The 23188-nt window shown below is 38.8% G+C and overlaps 1 protein-coding gene across 2 annotated transcripts in view; it reads right to left on the bottom strand.

Annotated features, from left to right (window-relative positions):
* LOC136256193 (AMP deaminase 2-like) overlaps positions 1 to 23188 on the bottom strand; it is a 201193-nt gene that overhangs the window by 1975 nt on the left and 176030 nt on the right. For both annotated transcript variants that reach the window (XM_066049141.1, XM_066049144.1), the window contains exons 16-20: positions 21419 to 21545; positions 8692 to 8855; positions 5003 to 5123; positions 4242 to 4415; positions 4059 to 4169 (exon numbers count right to left, since the gene is read on the bottom strand). In XM_066049141.1, coding sequence (XP_065905213.1) covers positions 4059 to 4169; positions 4242 to 4415; positions 5003 to 5123; positions 8692 to 8855; positions 21419 to 21545 — 697 coding nt within the window. The remainder of the gene's footprint in view (positions 1 to 4058; positions 4170 to 4241; positions 4416 to 5002; positions 5124 to 8691; positions 8856 to 21418; positions 21546 to 23188) is intronic.

Below are 23188 nucleotides of genomic sequence, written 5' to 3'. Positions count from 1 at the left end.
CACTGAGTTGCTTGGAGAACGTTTCTTGCTATGAAGCAATGAGTCACATCTTGATTTCGACTGTGGGTTTACTTACATGAATAATAATATGACCTGTTAGAAAATTTAACGGCATATCGAATGGAAGTTGTTGCAAGGTGATAGGATCAATTATCATCGAGTTATCAACCATTTTATAAAGGTGTGTAAAGGGTTTGCGTGTTTCCTTACCAAAAAGGTATTTTCACGCTAGTTTTGGCCTCACCATTAGCGTTAGGGTAAAATCCTAGGTATCATTTTAATCCTTGTTACATCACAAGTATATTGCATAATATAACCATAGGATGGATGTTACGAAAGTCACAGTGCTTTGTGCAAGGCATGCGTATTTGGGCCAGTTTTCTGGTTTAAGGGTTAAGGATACAAACTATATGTGACTGTCTCAGCAAAAACCCAACTTGTTCGCATAAGCATGCGTATTGAGAAAATCAAAATTTAAAAATAATTCATAAAATTACGCATGCTACAAAAAAAATTATGCAAGTTTTTATCGGGCCAGTACTCAAAGAAGGAATACTTAAATCGATTAAAACTATATACCATCTTATTCGCCTGTTCATGGAGAGTTTGAAAATCTTTGTTTCGTTTCTCTTGCTTCAACGATATACGTGTCACGTGTGTTTGTTTACGATGCTGTAAACGTAAACAATATTGTCACCGTTTCTTCTACCAAACCGCCTTCATATCCATATACGCAAGTGTCTACAGGGCTAATACTATACCTTGGCTGATGTGCTGATCCATGTTGAACGTTTTAAACCAAATTGCAACATTGTAGACTAATCCAAACGGAAGTTATGGCTGCGAATGTAAGCACCTGTAGTTTATTTGCTGTACAAATCGATTACCTTGCTCTTCCTACTGTCTAGTGCTATAATTCCAAAACTACACACCACAGAAGACCGAAACTTTGGTGGTCCATTCCTTGGACACTGCTGATATTGCTGAATGAATAAAAAAAAATTTTTTTAATTGTGCGAACAAGTCGGGTTTTTGCTGAGACGGTCACATATACGCAGTACATAATCTACTAGGATTTTCGAAGTAAGTTCTTTCTATACAAACACCCCACCTCTAAAAGACATGCTTTCATCCCTACAATAGTTTTCTAAGATTATTACTAAAGGTATTCACTGACTGAATGTTCTATTACAATACCTCAGCGTAGGGCCAAGGCTAAACAATAGTAATCAGATGGTGTAATAGCCTGATGGTGGTTTCTTCATGCTGCTTTACCCTTCGAGGGCCAAGTGATTGTACAAATATGCAGGAATGCATAACTTTCTGTCATCAAACAATGACAAAATGTGACCTACCTGTTATATAACTTGGGAAACCATTATTATTATTGGAGTAGAGTGATGCAAATGATGCAATGACAAAAAAAGAGTCATCCTTAGCAGCCAGGATATTTGCAATACTTGTTATGTAACCATTTTATCAGGAAATTCTTGATAAGTAGTGCATGGTGTTAGCAAATTCTTAAACCCACATAGCCCAGAAAACTGGTCCAAATACATGTGCCATACACACAATACTGTAACTCTCAAAGCATCCGTTTTATGGCTTTGCAATTCAACTTGTGATGTAACAAGGATTAAATGATACCACGGGCTTTTCCCTAAAATTAAACAGTGAGGCTAAAACATAATTTTTCGGTAAGGAAACATGCAAACCCTTTATAAAATAATCCATAACTCAATGGTGGCTGCTCTTATCAACTTGCAACAAGTTCAGTTTGCTCCTACAGTAATTAAATTTTCTATCAGGCCGTATATGACTCATGTGAGTAAACCTACAATTGACACCACGTGAAGAAGCTGGCAAGAATTTTGAAACATGGAGATGCGACTTGCTGTTGTTCTTCAGTGCTTCATAACAAGTTAGCTGCTTTTGTTACGGTGTAGGGCTGAAACAGATATCTGGATAGTATTTTAATATCCAGATAGTACTTCAAAGCCATCAGGACAGTTACTAATAATTTAAAGCAATTTCATGGTGATTTTCTGTGATAAAAAGCATTTACAGTAATTAAATACTATCCTAATCATTGTACAAATACTATGATTGTTTCTCATCTAAATTCTGAGTATAGCAAGCAAGTTCATGACAAAATATATCTTGTTTTTATAGTAAGTGATGATGTCTTTATCCGTAGGATATCCACAAAGATTTAGTTAATGATATCTGAATAGTAAATATCCTTTTAAGTATATGTTAAAGTATTGCCGTGAGTGCTATATGAAAAATAAAGTACAAGGCACGCGGCCGAGTGCTTTAATTTTCATACAGCACGAGCAAGACAATGCTTTAAGGTGGCGCTGAACCGATTAAATCCAGCCACACAAAACAATTTGTTTCAACCCACGCGCTTAATGAGCTATTTTACGGTGGCCCAAAACTTCGCTAGTGTACAACTTAATCTACGCCTTAAAAGCTGTTGTGATAGCCTGTGATGCTTTAAACAAAGTTTCATGGAATAACACGCCTTCATTTTTCACCTATAAAACTCTGAAGTTTTAACCCGATTTTAAAAATAACTTGGCCAATGAACAACCTAGCGCTAAGCCACTTCGGTCCCAACCATTTCTCACCTTGTAGAACAATTCTACGCTTTCCTTTTCAATGATAACAACATGGAAAGTAGTGAAAACGCACACCTGTGAACTACAACATTGGCTAACAACTCCATCAAACCCGAATCGTGAAAATTCGAAGCGTACTATTGTAGAGCATTGCTTACCCAATGCCTATACTAAATTTTGATGGTCTGTGGTGCATAATTTTGAAGTTATTTAGCAAGAAAAGAGATGGTGTGGCTAATCAGAGTGCGATCCGTATAACAGTAATCACGCGATGGCAGCTGGTGCCGTTCGTCAGTGAATTAACCAGAGTTGTGACAAGCTAATAGTTTTAAAGCGTGTATAACATTAGCTGTATCAACAAAAGTAGCTGGGCGGTCTGACAAGGCTTGTTCTGTTAGTCAACTGAGACGCTTCGCTGTGGTCTATGAATTTCCGCGTTTGTTCGTGCATTACCACAAACATGCTGTACAATTAACTTTGTGCGGCTGCCCTTAATCGGTTCAGCGCCACCTTAAATGATTTATGGAACTTTCTAGTTGTGTAGCTTCACCATACACTAGGACTCGTAATTAACATGCGTTGCACGAACTATTAGAAGCCTGAATGCGCACAAACTAGTTTAACAAAGTAACTCAAGTGTAGTTCACCATATTTTGGCATAGTAGACGTTCATCGCGTATTTTGGCAGGTTATAGTCAAAACCCACAATTGATTCTATTGTCACACGCGGTGAAGTATATCTGTGATATTTCCAGGACTTGTCCGTTTACATTAACAAATGTAACAACAACGTTACCTTCTCCCACCCATCATCAAAGCATTTAGGTATGTCTATAAAAGCAATCCAGTGGTAGAATTCGTATTAGCTGGGGTGATTGATCACTCAACACGGCGAGGCTATCAGCCTTCATCGGCTTGGGTAATTAGTTTTACCGGCTTGAGCGCTGCAGGTTATTCTATTAGCCTGCTAAGGCAAAAGGGTAAGTGTGCTTTATTGACCACAAAGAGTGCTTTATTGCACTGCAAAGAGCCCTTTATTGAACGAATAAAGCACTTTTTGCGGTGCAATAAAGCACTCTTTGTGGTCAATAAAGCACTGTTTGCCAGAGTTAAGTGTACTTTATGAAATTTAAAGCACACTTTTCCCTTTGATCTCACCCACACAAAGCTCTATAAGCGCTATTACAGTGTTAATTTAGTCTTCTCCAAGTAGCCCAGTGAACAGACTTTTGATCATCATGACTAGGTTATAAAGTAATGCAAGTCCATGCATTGTGGGAGATTGGCTGTTGAAGCGTTAAACAAGGTTGATCAATTCCATATTTGGATGGGGAATATTACATATTTGGGTGCCTGGTATACAACACTAACTCCTTAACTTTGCAGACACTACCATGCAGAAAGCAACATACACATTAGCACTATAATAGTTACCTTGTCTTCAAAACCACTCATGACCACACTATTCCTGGCTAGTTCACACATATCACAAGGAGACAACTTCCACACTTGAGCTGCTATACTGTACTCCTCCATCAGTGGCTCCTAACAAGTTAATGATGTGTGGTAAAACTACAACTACTAGTATAGTGACCCTACAACCTTGTGACTACATACCTTAGTGAAGTGAAACTGTAGTGGGTCATCAGTAGACAGTGAGACAAGTAGTCCACGAGCATGATAGACTGGTAGAGGATTACGATGATACTCCAGGAATAAACTGTTGTTGCTCAATGGAGACATTGCAATACCAACTTGTGCTAAATAGTAGAGGTACTGCATTGCTGGAGCCTGCCAGAAGAGAAACCAGTCATGAAACACTATTATTATACAGTGTATTAAATTATTATATGCGACCCACTGAGCAAAAACCCAACTTGTTTGAATAGTTGTTTTTATTGAGATAAATGCTATTGAAGTACATTGGGTAAAAAAAATAAAAAATAAAAAAAAGTAAAAAATATGTGCTACATAAATAATTTTATGTATGTTTTATGCAACGTAGGATTTAATAGGTATGGCATAAAGGACGCATGCATAAATTACAAGCACTGGTTTGCTATGCAGTAGAAATAAAGTTTGCTATCACCATAGTATTGGATTAGCCTTCTTGTCTGAGCACTTTCATTTCATAATAGATTCACTTATTTACAGTGAACAGACTATAATCTTCGCAGTTTGTTTCAGTTATGAAACATGATTGATTGATAAAGCACCTTTTATTCATTTGTCATATACCTGCTGTACAAATCGAATTTCTTGCAGATCCAACTGTCATAAATAATGGCTGGCACTTTAACAATCCAGGAAAAAGCCTTGGCAAATTTTTCCCCCGCTGGTCACATATACTGTAGCTATGTAATATCAAAGGTTATTACCTTCCTTAGCAGCAGGCCATGAGAGATGTTTTGTGCTAGCAGAAATGATGTCATTAGATGATTAATTGGTCCAGCCTCCCCACAATGTGGTCTCAATACAAAGGGGTGTAGTTTGTGTAGCCTGAAAGATCACATTACATGTAATAGTTAAATAAACAATAAAAGTAAACTTAAACATGTCAGGAGTAGGTATTAATCATGGACAGATTCAATAGAACTTTAATCAACACTGCTATAAGTCACCACTAGGATGAGTCAGGCTGAAACAATGACAATATGGCGAACAGCATGCCATGCAAAATCACCATCATTGACTGGATGCAGAATGTGTTTAAGCTAAGCCTCTCACCTTTGAAAACAGACAAGGATACTGTCTAGACTTCTAGATCACTACTGCACCAAGCTGATCAGTGCTGAATAAAAACTCTAGCAACTCAGCTACAGGTAAAAGGAGCAGACTTAGACGAAGGATTGCCCAAATTTCCTACAGCAGGTTTTTTTTATCATTGTTCAACTATCCCTATAGGGGACTGCAGGGAGGCAACAAGTTAGCCCGTGGCACAGAAAGTCAGAAACCTGAACCTGAAAACCATGTTGTATTTCCTGAGAAGCAATGCTATTAGGAGAGGTTAGGGTTGCATTCTGCCTGCCCTACTAAATGGACTAATTCCTCAGTTAAAATCAGTTCCTCTAGTAGACATAACAAATGCCTTTCATCAGGATTGAGTCCAGGCTAAGAGAAAAGCAACAAGCTAATATGGTACCGGTGGCTATTGGTACCTTCTATATATAAACCAAAACAGCCAAGCTGTAAAAAAAAGAGTGCGGCCCCAAAAAGGCCAAGGTGAAAAAATATGTGAAATCCAAGGTGGCGGTCAAGAAATGGCTGTGATGGTACAGTGTAGGTTAATGGCAAAAATTTTAATTACGACAATTCAGGTGAATTTGCATTGCCTCCTCCACTAGGATTCGGCACCAAATTCACCTGAATTGTCGTAATTAAAATTTTTGCCAATTAACCTACCATCACAGCCATTTCTTGGCCGCCGCCTTAGATTTCACATCTTTTTTCACCTTGGCCTTTTTGGAGGCCGCACTCTTTTTTTACAGCTTGGCTGTTTTGGTTTAGATATCACTTCTTTTGGCATTGCAAGCCACAAAGCTGGCCATATGGCTTTGATGCTTCCTTTTAACTTTATTTTTTTCCCTTACTGCAGGAATTGTGGAACAAAGGAAGTAATTGTGGGTATAGCTTTTGTCTCATTAAATTTAACATTGAATGATTATCACATACTGTAGTTAATAAGGTGACTTCTTACATAACTGAACTGTAGCTGAAACTCTCATTATTTGTAGCTGAACTCTTTTCAGGGTGATTTGTTTCTAGCTGAACTCTCTATAGGATGATTTGTTTCTAGCTGAACTCTCTACAGGGGAAAATTTGTTTGCAGCTGAACTCTCTACATGGTAGTTTCTTTGTAGCTGAAGTCTCTACATGGTGACTTGTTCTCTCTACAGGGTGGCTGAACTCTCTACAGGGTGATTTGTTTGCAACTGAATTCTCTGCAAGATGATTTGTTTCTAGCTGATCTCTCTATAGTGTAACTTGACTGTAGCTGAACTCTCTACAGGATGGTTTCTTTGTAGCTGATCTCTCTACAGGGTGACTTGCTTCTAGCTGATCTCTCTACAGGGCGACTTGTTTCTAGCTGATCTCTGGATGACTCGTTTCTAGCTGATCTCTCTACACGGTGACTTGTTTCTAGCTGAACTCTCTATAGGGATATCTGTTTGTATTATTGAACTCTCTACAGGATGGTTTCTTTGTAGCTGATCTCTCTACGGGGTGACTTGTTTTTAGCTGATCTCTCTACAGGGTGAACTTGTTTCTGGCTGAACTCTCTGCAGATGATTTGTTTGCAGCTGAACTCTCTACATGGTGGTTTCTTTGTAGCTGAACTCTCTACAAGGTGATTTCTTCTAGCTGATCTCTCTACAGGGTGATCTGTTCGTAGCTGATCTCTGTACAGGGTGAATTGTTTGTAGCTTAACTATCTGCAGGGTGATTTGTTTGTAGTTGAACTCTGTACAAGGTGATCCTTCTAGCTGATCTCTCTACAGGATGACTTTTTCTAGCTGAACTCTCTACAGGGTGATCTGTTCATAGCTGAACTCTCTACAAGGTGATTTGTTTGTAGTTGAATTCTCTACAGGGTGATTTGTTTGCAGCTGAACTCTCTACATGGTGGTTTCTTTGTAACTGAACTCTCTATAAGGTAATGTCTTGTAGATGATCTCTCTACTGGATGACTTGTTTCTAGCTGATCCCTCTATAGAGTTATAACTTTCTCTATAGAGTTATAGCATGTTTGTATAGCTGAATTCTTTGCAGAGTGGTTTTTTTGATTGGTTGCTGAACTTTCCAGCTACATGGTGACTTGTTTGTAGCTGAACTCTCTACAGAGTGACTTTCTTTGTAGCTGAACATTAATATAGTAACTTGTTTGTAGCTGATCTAGATGAATTCTCTACTGGGTAGCTTTTTTGTAGCTGAATCCTCTACGCAGTGACTTGTTTGTAGCTGAATTCTCTACAGAGTGACTTGTTGTAGCTGAACTCTCTACAGGGTGACTTGTTTATAGCTGAATTCTCTTCAGTGTGACTTATAATGTTCTGAATTTCTACCGCAACATATTTGTAACTGAACTCTCTACAGAATAACTTGCAATGTAATATAATTTTATAATGGAGTAAATTATAAAAGTAGCTGAATGCTCTATTAGGGTGACTGTTCTATTAGAGTATCTCGATCTTGCATATGCTACACGTAGTCGGCTTTGGAATCATAACTCAGTGGTTTGTAATCCGATTCTTCTGTACTACTGCAAGGACTTTCTATGATAATTATTCCAGCTACACACCGATTTCCAGCTCACTGCTCTACGCGGTTTGCCTGGTAGGCATGAAAACTAATAGTTTTTTATTCAAAAAAATCGATCACGTAATTGTGACACAGGTTGGGTTTTGTGTCATATCTCGATGGCCTTTAACTGGATCCCTTTCACACCACAAAAAGGCACTCCTACGATAGTTACTCCATCAACATAGCAATTTTCAGGTCATTCCTTTAAGCGGTTTACCCTGTGGGCGTGACAGACCTTCGACCTTATTTTATGCAAATAATTGGTCATAACTCCGTGAATGTTCATTGAATTCCTACCAAACTTGGTACTGAGATTCGCCTTAATGAGCCCTTTAAGTGTGCCAAATTTCAGCCTGATTGGAGTGCGCATTCATGTTTTATGGTGGATTTTGTGAAATGTGTGAAAAGAAGTAGAAGAAAAAAAGGAAGAAAAAAACTCAAACTTTGGCCGCTCGTATCTTGGAAATGGCTGAAGCGATTTTCTTAAAATTTGGAATGTGGACTCCCCTACCTAGCCGGCACTTCTGTAGCAACTTTGGTTTCAATCGGATAAGGAATCACGGAGCTACAAAGGTGTGAAAATTGCGTTTACTTTCTTCCTGTTAATATACTCACGGTGTGGCGCGCTGGCTTCTTGGACCACACAACACACTACCGTGTGTCTTGATAAGGCAACAATTAATATGATGATCTGAACCATTCATTTACAAATATACTACAGTAATTATCACATTTCCCTACACAAATACACAAAAACCTGTCCCACCTCCTAAGCTTGTTGATTTGTGTGATGTTAGAATACATGTAATAGAGGTAGTAGGAATATGGTGGGTTGTCTGTACTATCCCAGTTTTGAGGTGGTGGACTGTCACTAGAGAAGACGTATGGCTCCAATTTACTCTCATCATCCACACTGTCAAACCCTATCACCTACAATAAACAATATAATGTGACAATCAACATAACAAATCATATCTTTGAACTAGTTGGATATCATATAGTGCTGGACATCATAACTTTCCAAAAACGCTACGCACTATACAATTTGGTTGACCTCTACGCATGGATATAAACAAAGCGCTGTAATTTTCATAATGTTTGTCCTATGACTACGCAATCAATGTTACTTTACGTGTGATGTAATAAGGATTAAAATGATACCTAGAGATTTACCCTACAATGAAAATATGACGACCAAAACACACTGTGAAAATACATTTCAGTTTATAAGCACGCAAATTCCCTACACACCTTTAGAAAATCATCCATAACTCATCACCAGTTGATCCTATTCATCTCAAATCACCATTGGCTGATTCGCCATTCAATGGCGAGTAAGACCATATACAACTCACGTGACTGAAATGTTAATTAACATGGCAGACGAAGCGTGGAATGTAGCGTTGCGATAAAACCAGTCGCCGTTCTTTATCGCTCTATAACAAGTAAGCCTCTGTTGTTACAGTGTGTATTTAGCTTTCCCTTAGTAGCCAAATGAATAAGCTTTCTTTTGATGTCTGGTATTAGGCTAATGGAGTCAAGTTACCTGGCCATATACTTAACACGCATTCATCAAACATTTTTGTGTGGCTTTAAAGGTTAAAGCTGGTTCCTCTGTGTTTTAAAAGCTATAACTCCTGAACAAATTGGTTTTTTTCAAAATCTGTCTTACAATTTTTTTTGCATATGCTGCATTATATATGTGTATCAAATTTCATGAGTAATGTTGGCTGTTTCACTGAGAAAAGTTGTCCTGTGTGTTATGCTTCAATTCACAAGAGCATCAAAATAAATGAAGATACCAAAAATCTGTCTTACAAAAAGTTGGAGCTATAACTGTGCTCCTATCCCACCAAGATTTAACTTTGTGGCTTACAGCTACGGGGAGAAAAGTTGAAATATGTAAAATGTTGAAACTACTTGGTTATTACATCATTGTGCAAATAATTCACATTGGTATGGCTTCAACTTCCGGTTGTGTAACCACAATGGTTACATGCTCCACCTGTCCAAATTTCAATGACATATACCAAACCTACGTAAAGTTATGACATCGCAAACTCAGAATAAAAGTTTTGGAAATTTATGATGTTCAGCACTATAGCAATGAGAAAACCACTTCCCAGTACGTGTACTGCCCTGGCAATTAGTGATGTGTGGCATGTAGCTATATAGTCACTGATATGATATGGTACACGAATAGTACAGCTCTACATGTTATTAAATGTGTGGGCTGCTAATAAAATTTCATAGCTAAGTACCCAATTCATGCCCATCACACTGTTGCGGCACTGCTCAAATCTGTCGTCTCGCGAGAGTGCAATCAATTCATGGTATGGCATCTGTTTCCCTTTGCAAGTATTCATCAATATTTGCAAGAAAAATGGGTGCCACCCCCTTTAATTAGCCAATTTTTAAAATCACTTACACTCTTGCGAGATGTACAGTACTGTATATAACAAACAAGCTCAGGAAAGTGGTAAGCAACCCATACATTTTTAGAAGCAGCTGATAATTTTTCATTGTTAAGTAGTGTCGGTATCAGCCCTATTTTGGCAGTATCAGACTTGTATAGGTAAAGCTGTAAATGCCCAATACCAACTGATACTGTGAATGACACCATTTACTAATTTTCAAGATGGCGGTGTCAATCACACATCAACTAAGTTGAGCAAGAGCTGATCTAAGCTATCAATTCTTTGAAAGAAGCCAGTTGCTAGCATTATTAGCACAGTGGAACATTATTAGCACAGTGGAAACAGTAATAAGCCACAAAATAAGATTCATTGAAGCCATACGCTATTGTTATCCTCTTGATTGATGACCACAAAACCAGCAAACTGCAGTAGATGAGATTAGCAACTGTGCTTAGTAAACTGGTTTTAACTACTGTTAGAATTACTACATAGCTGTTTCTTGTGAGTAATGCCTTTGTGACAAAAGTATTGGTGTTGGATTGGTATCGGCCATTTCTGCCTTGAAATGTACATATCGGAATGGGATCGGTACTGAAAAAGTGGCATCGGTGCATCACTTTTGTTAAGTACCAGCTATTACTATGCTTAACCCTTAAACGCGCATAAGCCTATATATAGGCAGATTATGCATGGTCTTGAAAACGCATAAGCCTATATATAGGCTTTTATGCATGGTTGTAAACAAAGCGCTGTAACTTTTAAAGCGTTTACCATATGGCTTTGTAACTTGTGCCATTCTACTCGTGATGTAATAAGCATTAAAATGATACCTAGGGGTTTACCATACGACCAAAGCATAAGACCAAAAATTGCCATGAAAATAATTTTCAACAACTAACCACATAAAATATAGTACATACCTTTAGAAAATGATCCATAACTCCTTGACAGTTCGTCTGATTTGCTTCAAACAAGTACTATTCGAATGGCCATTCAATGGCGAATCAGGCCATACGTATATAGCTCACGTGACTAAACCCACAATTGAAACTATGATTGAAGCGAAGAATGTGGCATTGCGATAAAGCGAGACACCGATCTTCTTCACTTTATAACAAGTAAGCCATTGTTGTTACAGTGGTTATTTAGCCTTCCCCAAGTAGACCAATGAATAAGCTTTCTATTGATATATGGTTTTAGACTAATAGATTTAGGAAAGGCTGTCTTACCTCACCATATACAGTAAGTTTGTTTTGTGTAAACACGCATTCCATAAATGTTCTGTGCGCATTCAGGACTAATTCCTTAAAAGTTTCATGCGCGTTTAAGGGTTAAGGGTGCTAGCGGGTTTATGAAGCCGTGCAAGCACATACTTAGAAACCGCATGTTGCTGTAACGTCATACAACCATGTCTGACTGCATTTTCGAATTACTCATATATGGTAGCCATTGTTTGCACGTAAACAAGCATGGGGAGGAAAAGTAAGTGGTAAAGTAGCGAGTATTATTAGGATCTTGCTAAGAAAAGTCACGCCCAGGACTCCACACAAGCGTTTTTAAATGCTGACGAACTTGTGTATTCTTTTACAAGTAAGTTTTGTGTTTTCACAAGCCTTTGCACTGCGTTGTTTAGTTGAATCAATAGATTTATGTTTTCTTTCTACTTCAGGCAGTTCCAGTGATGTGGATATCATAAATGTGATTCAAAGCCATGCCAGCAGACTGGGTGATGTAGTTGACGAACCAACATGAACGACGAACAAATTTCCAATGGACAGCCCTACTGATCAACCAAATGAGCCCACTGACACTGGTCTACCAACAGATGGGGATGTGGAAATGCTGGTGAGGGCGTGTGAAGCATTGGGAAAAGTTGGGAGGGAGCTGTCAGAGGAGAAGAGACACATTACCAGCTCTACTGTATCCTTTCACAGTAACTGTAGGATTCAAAGCAGTGGTAAAAAATCCCAGAGCTAAATTACCCAGCCTTGGAATTTTTATTGAATGGTGGTTATTATGCCGATTATCCTGGTGTGATGGGAACTATTGGGATCCCTACTATGCATCACAGCACATGGGACAAGCTTGTGTCTTGCGTAGGTACCCATGTACAGCAATTGGCAGAGTGGTCATGTGAAAAAGTGAGAGCAGACATAGACAAGCGAGGTGATCGTAATCAGTGGACTACAATCTTTGATAGCTTTGCAATTTACTTGACAAGAGGACGTCACTCAAACAATTCTTCGGCTACAATACATGACATGGAGTCAGATCGTATTGCTTGGTTTACCCACCGTACCAAGCGTGGTGAGAATTCCAATTGGCTCAGAACATCAGCTGGAGCTGAAGGTGACATGTTGAGTGAATTGTTGTGCAAGGTGAAGGCTGCAAAGTTTTACATGAGTCAGATTGTGATGGACCACAATACCTCAGCTAATGCCATTGTTTGCTCACACTTTCCAGACATTGATATTGCATATTGTGGTAACCACACTGCCAAATCATTTACGGTAAAATTAAGGCCCTTAAGTAGACGCAAGCTACACCCTGCAATTGCATGACAGAAATGTTAATAAACCATGCCAAACATGCTCTCAGAAATGTAATGTCTTGTGAGGAAATACTGCAGCATGAAGATCCTTACAAGGCGTTTTCTGAGGCATTACTCAATTTTCATAATCATTATTGTTTAGATTTGCATGATTCTGAATGGTGCAAGTTTTACCCTGCTACTATAGATGACGGTAAACCTTATGCCACCAAGTTTCCCTTACTTTGTGCTATGCATAGTGATGCATTCTTGGAACTCCTCAAGACAATGGCTACTAAGCCTCAGGAGTAAATCACACCCACTGGGAAGGTTACCACTGATGCTGTAGAGGGCTTCCATGGGCTGGCATTGAAGTATCGTGGCAAGAGGATAGATCTTGGGCATGCTCACTACTGCTGCAATACCAACATGGCAGTATGTCATAAGAATTTAGGACCCATATGGAAGCTAGTTTGTCTATGCAAGATGGGTGTTGATGTACCCAGAGAGGTTGTATCAGCCATCTTAGATGAGCAGAGTACATGGGACTACTACAGGTAAAGGAGAAACAAGAGTGCATGTTACCACTATAAGAGCCTGTGTAAATCGTAGAAAACCAAGAGGCGCAGTGAAGAGCAGGATCATATGATCCAGTTATGTGCTGTTGGCACAACTACTGCAGAATATGTGGGATCATCATGCGGTACAGCTGAAGCCAGTGATTCTGCAGCAGTAGATGATGGTCATATGTCGGATTGATGGTGACTATGAGCCAGATGATGTACAGTAGATGGTGGTAGTGGTTGCGTCGAAAGTCTATTGGAAGGTGATGATGATGATGACGAGGACGACATTTTGATAAGGTGCCATTGATGTTCTTCGACCTTGAATCGACTGGCGGAAGTATGTACACCGACCAGATGGCTGCAATGGTTGTGGGGGTCCCTAATTCGGTGAACATTACACAAAAGCATTATTTCTCTTTGGTTCGATATCTGTACAGTAGCAAAGCACAAAGTAGGGCTGACTAATGCTATGTTGAAAGGCCAACTACCTTTTCGAGCAGTGCTGGAAGAGCTACTCTCATGGATAGGGGATACTGTTGATGAAGTAGATCGGTGGCAGGGTGTTAAACATTATCCCCTCTTGGTTGCACATAATGGTTTTGCATTTGACTACTTAATAGTAATTTCTGAAATGGAAAGGAGAGATATTTCTTATACTAGCCTTCGTGCAATCAATATTTGCAGATACATTATGTGATTGTAGAATAATAGCTAAGAGTGATGAAAAAAATATATTTTCAAATTATACTAAAACAGAACTAAGAAGATTAGGTTTAGAAAATATTTATATAAGGTACTGTCCGGGTGAAACTTATAATGCGCATAGGGGTTTTGCAGATGTATTGGCAATGGAGAAATTATTCACCACTACCCCTCTTGAAACAGTATTGTCACTATCGACACTGACAATAAGAAGTGTAAAAAGCATGGTAAGTATATGGCATGATAAGGTACGACACAAAGAATCTGTAGATAGGTTATTAGGGGGATTGAAATCAGATGGAACTTCCAGTTTAGCTGCACGGATATATGCAGCAGGATTAACGTATTCTCAAATCAAGAATAAATACAAAGTATCTGCATCATACGAAGCCTTCAGTGATTGGTTGAAATCAGCTGATGTGAGAGTTCACCCTGGCATGAAAAATTAAGTTGCCATTTTAAAAAAGAGAGTAAAAAATGACTACGATATATATAAATAAGCCTTGCAAAAGTTATGCAGTACCATCTAGGTTTTTATGCTGTATTTTGCACAATTTTGTCTCAGTGTGTTTACTCAGAGAAAGAAAGCATCAGACTTGGGATGGCCTTTAGCTGCACTGTGAGTTTCTTGTGTCATCAGGGAAGGGTCATCAGTGAAGCGTTAAACTAGTGACTAAATTACATTATTGGTGTATCACTAGGGACCAAGTTCATTGATGTAATGTCAGTAAAGGGCTTGTGAATGTATTCCTGTCAATGTCCCTTTTCTGCCCATTACTATATATGACATGTAAGTGTCGTGTCTGCTACAGAAGAAGTTGTCGATGTTCATTATTGATGTATCACTAGGTCCAGTCATTAATGGGCTTGTAAATATATTCCTGGTGCTATATCACATGTCCCTTTCTGTCCATTGCTGTATTTGACATGGAAGCATTGTGAATGCGACATGGAAGTGTTGTGAATGCTACAGAAGTTGTCAATGTTTGTAAATTGTCGGCGTATCAGCAGGAACAAAGTCAGTAAAGGGTTTGTAATTCTACTTAATTTATTGTAATACCTTATAGGATCTTGTAGGCTCTTTCTACTTCTCTGTTCTTTGAATGTCTGTCTCTCTTCTAATACTTTTCTTGCTTTATAGAGATGTGTGGGTGGAAGTGAGTGCCATTAGGGCTGGTCACATGAAAGTACTTTCAATTAATACAACATATAAAGGACCCAACTCAGGTTTGTGGTGTGTCAGAAACTCTGATAGATCATATCTTTGGTACTGGTTGTTTCAATGTTTCAAATGTTACTCAAGCTTTAGGTGTCAGTGATCATAGAATGCAGGCGGTTGATTTTAACATTCCTCCATTGCAATCTTCTGGTTGCCAATCTTGGATTCGCTCATTTAAAAAGTGTGACTGGAACCAATTAAAGGCAGTCCTGCATGCCATTCCCTGGCATTTGTTGGATACCTTTGATATCATCGATGACAAGTGGGACTTTTTTCATATTGTGTTGTCTGAGGCACTTGACATTTTTTTACCACTGCACAAAGTGAACCCTCGACGATCTAAAAAACCAACTCCCTGGTTTAATGATAACATCCAGCAACTTATTAAATCCAAGAACAAGGCCAAACGTCAAGCTGATAGATCTAGTGATCCTTCAGATAGAAGCTATTTTCAGTGGCTAAAGAATGAGTTAAAAACTTCAATAAGGCAAGCTAAAATTGATTATCTCCAGGTGCTGATGCAGCGGAGCCGCTCTAATCCTGCTCATGCTGCTGATGTGTGGTCACATGTTAATAACCTTTTTGGGAGGAATACTCACAGTTCTGCTGTTCCAATGGATTTATCTGCATTGAATTCTATTAATGATCATTTCCAGACTGTTGCTATTAGCTCTGATCATGAGGACGCGGCCAGCTTTGTTATTCCGCCCCATTCTCTTGGGAGTGAGCCTTTTACGTTTTCTGATATTACAGTTTCACTAGTTCACTCCTATCTTCAGTAGTTGGATCCTAAAAAGTCCACTAGTTCTGATGGCTTGTCAGCTAGATTTTTGAAGGCAATTGCAAATGAGATCTCTGTCCCCCTCACCAGAATATTTAATTATTCCTTAAAGGCATGTGTTTTTCCTTCTTAGTGGAAGCAATCTCATATAACTCCTGTTCATAAGGGTGGAGCATTTAGTGATCCTGGGAACTTCAGGCCCATATCTGTGGTGCCTGTACTGGCTAAAATTCTCGAAAAAATTATTGCTGCTCAGCTAAGTAACTACTTGGAGCAGCATACTCTTCTCTGCCCACATCAGGGTGCTTGCCGCTATGGAAAATCCACTGAAGATGTTCTTTTAGTGGCCGTGGATTTCATTACTCAATGTTTAGATGATGGAAAGGCAGTATGTGCATCCTTTTTGGATTTCCGCAAGGCATTCGATTCACTTGACCATCACATGCTGCTTGATAAGTTGTTCCAGTTGAACATCCATCCGGATGTACTAAAATGGTTTCGGAATTACTTATCCAACCGTTGGCACAGTGTGAAAGGTGGTAATGGATTTTCAGAGTGGAGGCCTATGAAAGTAGGGATACCACAGGGCAGTGCCCTCGGCCCCCTGTTGTTTTTAGTTTATGTTAATGATTTGCCATCACAAGTACCTGGCGGAATATTGTTGCAGTATGCTGATGATACAACGCTGATCTGTTCGGCTCCGGACGCTGAAGAAGCTGCAGCTTTGATGAATTCACATCTCGAAGTGATTGGTCAATGGACTATAAACAATAGAATGCAACTGAATCTTTCGAAGTCTTCTGTAATGTGGTTTAGAGCTCCGAGTCAACATGTTATCCCCTCTCCTCCTGGAATATTTGTGAATGGCATCCACCTTGCTGTTGTATGTAAACAGAAGTACCTGGGGCTTATTTTTGATGATACCCTTTCTTGGTCACACCATGTCTCCAAGGTGTGCCAATCAATGTCATATTATCTGTATTTATTGAACAAACAGAGGCTGGTTTTTAAAACAAGTTTGTTGAAATTGCTGATTGAGAGATTGGTGTTTTCTCGCCTAGTTTATTGTTTGCCAGTTTGGGGTCCTCCCCTGACAGTGACTAGTATCAATCGCTTGAAATGTTTACAACATTGAGCTGTTCGACTTTGTTTGGGCCTTTGTAGGTGCGACCATGTCACACATCAATTCCATTCTTTACAGTGGTTACCACTATGTAGTGAGATTCGGTATCGCTCACTCTGTGCTATGCACCATCAGTATTTTCAGCCGCAACGTATTCCATTAGTTCCACCAATTAAGTTTGGACATCAACATCAATATGTCACTAGAACTACTCAGCTATTTGCTCAGCCACCAAGATGTCATCTTTCTTTTACTCAGCATTTTTTCCCCGATTTAAGGCAATTCACTGGTGGAATGCAGTACCTTATGATATTTTGACTTCACCGACCTTCAAAGACGATTTATTTTTATATATGTGTTAATTTTGATTTATATCGTAATTTGTGTGTGAAATAGTTTGTGTGCTTATGTTGTAATTGTTTGGTTGTATGTATGTATGTATGTACGCATGTTGTGTCTTTGCTCCTCTGCTAGGGAAGAACGGCATTGCCGACTGGTTTGAGGTAAAATTCAAAATCAAATCAGTACTGTTAGCATGTACTCTGGTGAATTCAACAAAGTCTCTTCAATAATATTTTGTTTTTGAACTTTTGTGAATTGAAGGAGTGCCATTGGAACTGGATTTGGCACCATATTTTGAGATGCATTTGTTGTGTCTGTGTGATAGTGTAGTTAGTGAGAATAGACCCAGTGGACCATACAGAGAAGTGTTTGCTACTTCACTAAAGGAACACAGCCGGGAGCCAGGAGACTGACTCTTCAGATGGTATGTATATCTTGTGACATTGTGTTATTCTGTATTTAAGTTGAGTTGTCTACAGTAGGTATTATATCTACTGAAATACACTGATGGCTAATCTATGAAAGACATTTGGAAGACTGGTAGCAAAGACACACCACACTTCACAGGTGGTATATGCTATTTGTGATATTGTATTAACCTCTTTTATGTGATAAACTACTCTAGGAATCCTCTACTGAAGGAAGGTGACAACCCTGATATATGACAACGAATCCTGACAGGACTGTGGATGCTAGCGCATTCATGAAGCCACACAAACACTGTGCTTTATGGTGCTTATACAGCCATAGGGATGTGTTAACAAAGCTTATCGGTAGTTATGAAGATTCTCTCAACTGTCTTTGATAAAATCCAATGCACAAAGCTGTGGCCTTCTTTGTTAACGCGCCACAATCAGTCAAAATGAAGCCACAAATTTTTTTTATTCCCTGATAACTGCATAGTGCACAAACACCCTGTTCACTGTGAAGCTTCTCCAGTGGTTTATCAACACTTTAGCACAGGGATTTCTCTCTGTTGCTTCTCTGTTGAGAAATAAAGTGATTAGTGCCACTTCACCCTTCAACATCAACTTTGGAGCCGCATAACTTCCTGATACATAACTGTTTTTTAAATCCCTGTGCTAGAATCTTGCAAATGTATCAATGATTATCCAGTAAAAATTTCACAGAGTTGTGCTTATCTCCAATAGTCAGGAATATCTTTATTTGTAAAACAGTGTAAAGCCTGCGTGTGCCGGTTACAATTATGTGGTATGTTAAAACATTCCTTTCAACCACCAATACATAACAATAAAAACATTGAAAATAAGACATGGTTCATGGGTTTTACAGGCCCTTAAAGTCTACGAAAGTAGTAAATAACCAACAGGGCCGCCCATGGGGGGGCATTTTGTCCCATTTTGATATACAGTTAGGCTGAAGTTATGATTCAGAGTTGAACCCTCCTTGCCCATGGGGCCCCTCTTTATCTCTTTGCCCTGGGTCCCATAATTTCTTTGGGTTGCCCTGACAACCAAGCCACACTACTGAATTGTACAAAAACCACACATTCACATTTCTGTGATTGTGCAATCAAAATATTGATACATATACATCGTATCAGTATTGAGATACAGCCAGAGTATCGTGATATTCCAATACATTGATATGTTGTATTAAACATCGTTATATATACTAGAAATAATGATAGTTAACTTCAAGCTGTACCTTTCAACTCCCATGCTAAAGGGTACACTTTTCAATGAAACAAAGTGATATGTACATCAAACAATAACTGAGTGTAATTCTCACTACAGTGACCATTCATATATCAACACTTAAGTGATTAGAGTAGCATCACCACCCCAGAGTAGAATATGTGGCTTCCAAGACAGACGATTAAAGAGTTTCACCCATGAGGATGACAGGAGGTGATGAGCCCTTATCTCTTAATACAGGAGGAGATAAACACAAGGGACCAGCGGTATTGAAATTTCTGCCATACAATCATTGAGCCATTATCATGATTATTGTCCACTTAACCATTGCAACAAAAAACACTAAAATATTCAAGTAAATGACAAATTATTTATCAACAATCTAGGGGGACATTCTCCCCATGGTTGACAAAACTTGAGAAGGATCTGTGGATGTGGGCTCTATCCAAGAACATTGTCCTTGCTGCAGAACATATCCCAGGATCACCAACTATGAGAATCCAGGATTTGGACAGACCAGACAGACTGGAGTCTTCATCCCGAGGTATTTAAGAAGATCATATGCTACAGCCGTCTGATTGTTGAGCTGTAGCAGACCAATATTCCCACTTGATCCTTCAAGAAAAATTGCACTGCTAAGGTTGCTGCTATCAGCTCCAAGTGCATTTCCTGCTCCTCCCAACTCCAGGGTCCTTGGAGTTGCTGCAAACTGCTCCCCAATGCATCTGACCTTATCACCACTTTGGCAAACCAGGGCTTTGCCATTCCATTGGGCGAGCCTCTCCTGCCACCATAGTAGCTCTTCCCTGGCTGGAGAAGACAGGGTGAGGGATGCATTGTAGTATTGCTTGATACCTTCTGTATAGATCCCCCTGTATGGACCGATAAAATGAAAGCTGGGAGGATGCTTGGGATACCACATGGAGCTTCCCTATTACTTGAGCCAGGTGATAGTGCTGTCACCTGACCTTTCTGCAGAGTCTGGTTTATGATATGGTGGAGTTTCTATCCAGGAAGACTCAGGCGTAATGTGGTAGAGTGCACCTGGGAAACCAGGTCTAACACTACTGATATGTTCAACGTCATCTTCTTCATATAATCCCAAACACATTAGCATGCAATCCCTGTGTGATCTAAGCCATTTGGAAATTATTTGAAACGGTGAAGTTTAGCATACTGAGAAACGGTCCCATTTGCTTAGTATAGGTAATCACACACATTTGAGTGCAATTTTGGCTGTTATGAGTACAATCATTCCATAATTGCACGAAAATGCGTGTGATTACCTACTAATCACATAGTGACCACTCTTCGTGGTTTGTAGTACACATCTATCCAGTTCTATGTGGCCATTAACTTCTACCAGGTGAGTGCATCACCCTTCTTTGTATCACATCATTTGTTGTTGCACTTAAAAGGCTTCACGTGTCAGCAATTCTGATTGGCTACTGAAAATGTCTACACATGTTGCACTTAAAAGGCGTCTATTGTCAGCTTCTTTGATTGGCTATTCATTATATCACTTTCTTGTTGCACTTAAAATGCTTCTATTTTATTGGCTACTTTACAGTGCAATTACAGAAACAAGGCCATGGGATTTGGGATTAATTGCACTCCTACTATTGAGACTAATGTATGGCAAATTAAATCACTATGTGAATAGACTTAAAAACATCTCTTTGTTCTCTTTGGTGCAGAGAAGCATTCCATACATAGGTCACTACAAACCACGAAGGGTGGTCACTATATTATAGCCAAGTCCCACTTGCTTATGGAGGTAATGGTTACAGCTAATCAAAAGCTGAAGTTCAACTGCTGGTTTTGTTATCATCTGGAGGAATGTTTTATACTGAAATGTTACCGTCTTAACAAAAACTCACATACGTAGTTTGCACCATTTCAAGATTTCTTTTTAAGTACCATAAAGGACCATTACATATATGAGGTATGGGAATATAATTGCCACTACTGTTAAATACACTTGCTGTAGATACTGTATCTCTTAGTAGTGTTATATAACATGGATAAACAATACATACAATAGAAGAAAAGGAAAGCAAATAGAGTACTTTTTCATTAAGTACCAATGAAGCATACAAAATCCATGTGTTACTTTGATAGTACTTAATATATAATGTATGTATCTTGCCCTGACCTGTTGTAGAAACTTGTGCAGTTTTGGATGAGACTCGGGATTAATGGAGACTTCATATAGTGGCATGAACAAGTTGACCAGAAACTCATTAAAATTATTCAGTAGATTCTTTGAGCGATAAATATCACTGTGGGTTTAGTTACACAAATACACAGCATGTAATACAGTACAGTGGAAATTACCTAAGCCAGTCACATATAAACAAAACCTTTTCCATTAATAAGTGACTGTAGTGAACTACTACGTATATACTGTACAATACTCACTGGGGGTATATTTTATAGACAGATGGGCTTTCTAAATAAGATAGATGTGTTCAACTGTACACTGTATAACAATGGATTACACTAAAGATATGTGAAAGCAAAGGTGGTGGCCAAGAAATGACAATTCAGGTGAATTTGAAGGCAACACCGATTCACCTGAACTGTCATTATTAAAACTTTTATCCTACCATCACAGTCATTTCTTGGCCGCCACCTTTGATTTCACATCTCTTTTCACTCATACTTTTTGAGGGCCGCACCCTTTTTCACAGCTTGGCTGTTTTTGTACAGATATGAATATACCGCTCTGTATTGTAGCTGACAACAGAGACCATGCATCTATAAGCAGCAGTGCTGAACACTTCACAATTAATGTCAGGTCAGCTTTTAACATTTTGTTTGAACTTAAAATTTAACTGTTTCTGCTGTTCAAATTAAGATACAAGTACACAAAAAAATGAAATTTTCAATTAGAATAGGGAGCATAGCACATCGATAAAAAAGTACTGAAACTAGTTGGAGTAGTGCATGATATTAAATCACAACAAACCAATAATGAAGATAAAACAATAAGAAGTGTTATATCCCTACTGTGCTCAAGATACGTACCATAATGGAAATGCACAGTAGCACTTCTTATTGTTTTACCGTGATGTAATATTGTGCACTACTCCAGCTTGTTTCAGTACTTCTTATCGATGTGCTATGGTCCCTAAGCTATGGTCCCTACTCTACCAATTTTTTTTGTGTACTTGTTTGTTAACTTTTTTTTGTAAAATAAAAAAAATTATGACTGGTGAACCCATACATACCGTATCAAAAGAAATAAATGGCACCATGTGCCCCAGCTATCAATTATCATCTGAAAAGTGAAGTATCTATTATGCTTTGTTGTCAGTTATGTTCAACCCATTACATAGCATTACGAATCAAGAACTGTTCAAAAAGCACCGCTGCAATCAAAGTAGGCACTATGAAAAATACGGACAATTTTTGTTATGAAGGGAACTACTGCCAAATCACACTTTTTGCTGTCAGCAAAGATGAAAGGGACACAAAGGAGGACACTGGTAAGTCCATGAAGAATGCATTGTATGTACTGTAGTGTGCCAAAAGGCACATGTCCAGCTAACGCGACACCGAACAGTGAAAAAATCAGGCCAGTAGCCTTAGCCATTATCAAGTTACACTTGTCTGAAAGCATCAGTTACAGTCAGTCAGTTAATTAGTTAGTAGAAAATTCCATTTAATAATTTTTTATTAATTCCATAGCAATTTGTTGAAAGCGTTTTGGGTCGATCTGAAAGTTTGTTTGGGTTTAGTTTTACTTAACCAATACTGCCTCATTGTCATAAGGGAAAAATGAGGCTGGTTTTTGGGTGATGTTTTTCATGTCCATGCCCAAACCTTTGTGGTCTCTACTATACAGTACTATTGTACTGTATGATACTTTCATATGTGCATCACGCAGATCAATAATCTTGTGAAACAAGTATGAAGAAAT

Source organism: Dysidea avara, chromosome 1 (genome assembly GCF_963678975.1).
Source record: "Dysidea avara chromosome 1, odDysAvar1.4, whole genome shotgun sequence".
Taxonomy (NCBI): domain Eukaryota; kingdom Metazoa; phylum Porifera; class Demospongiae; order Dictyoceratida; family Dysideidae; genus Dysidea; species Dysidea avara.
The sequence above is the reverse complement of the archived record's forward strand: the minus strand, read 5'-3'. Positions and strand labels throughout refer to the sequence as shown.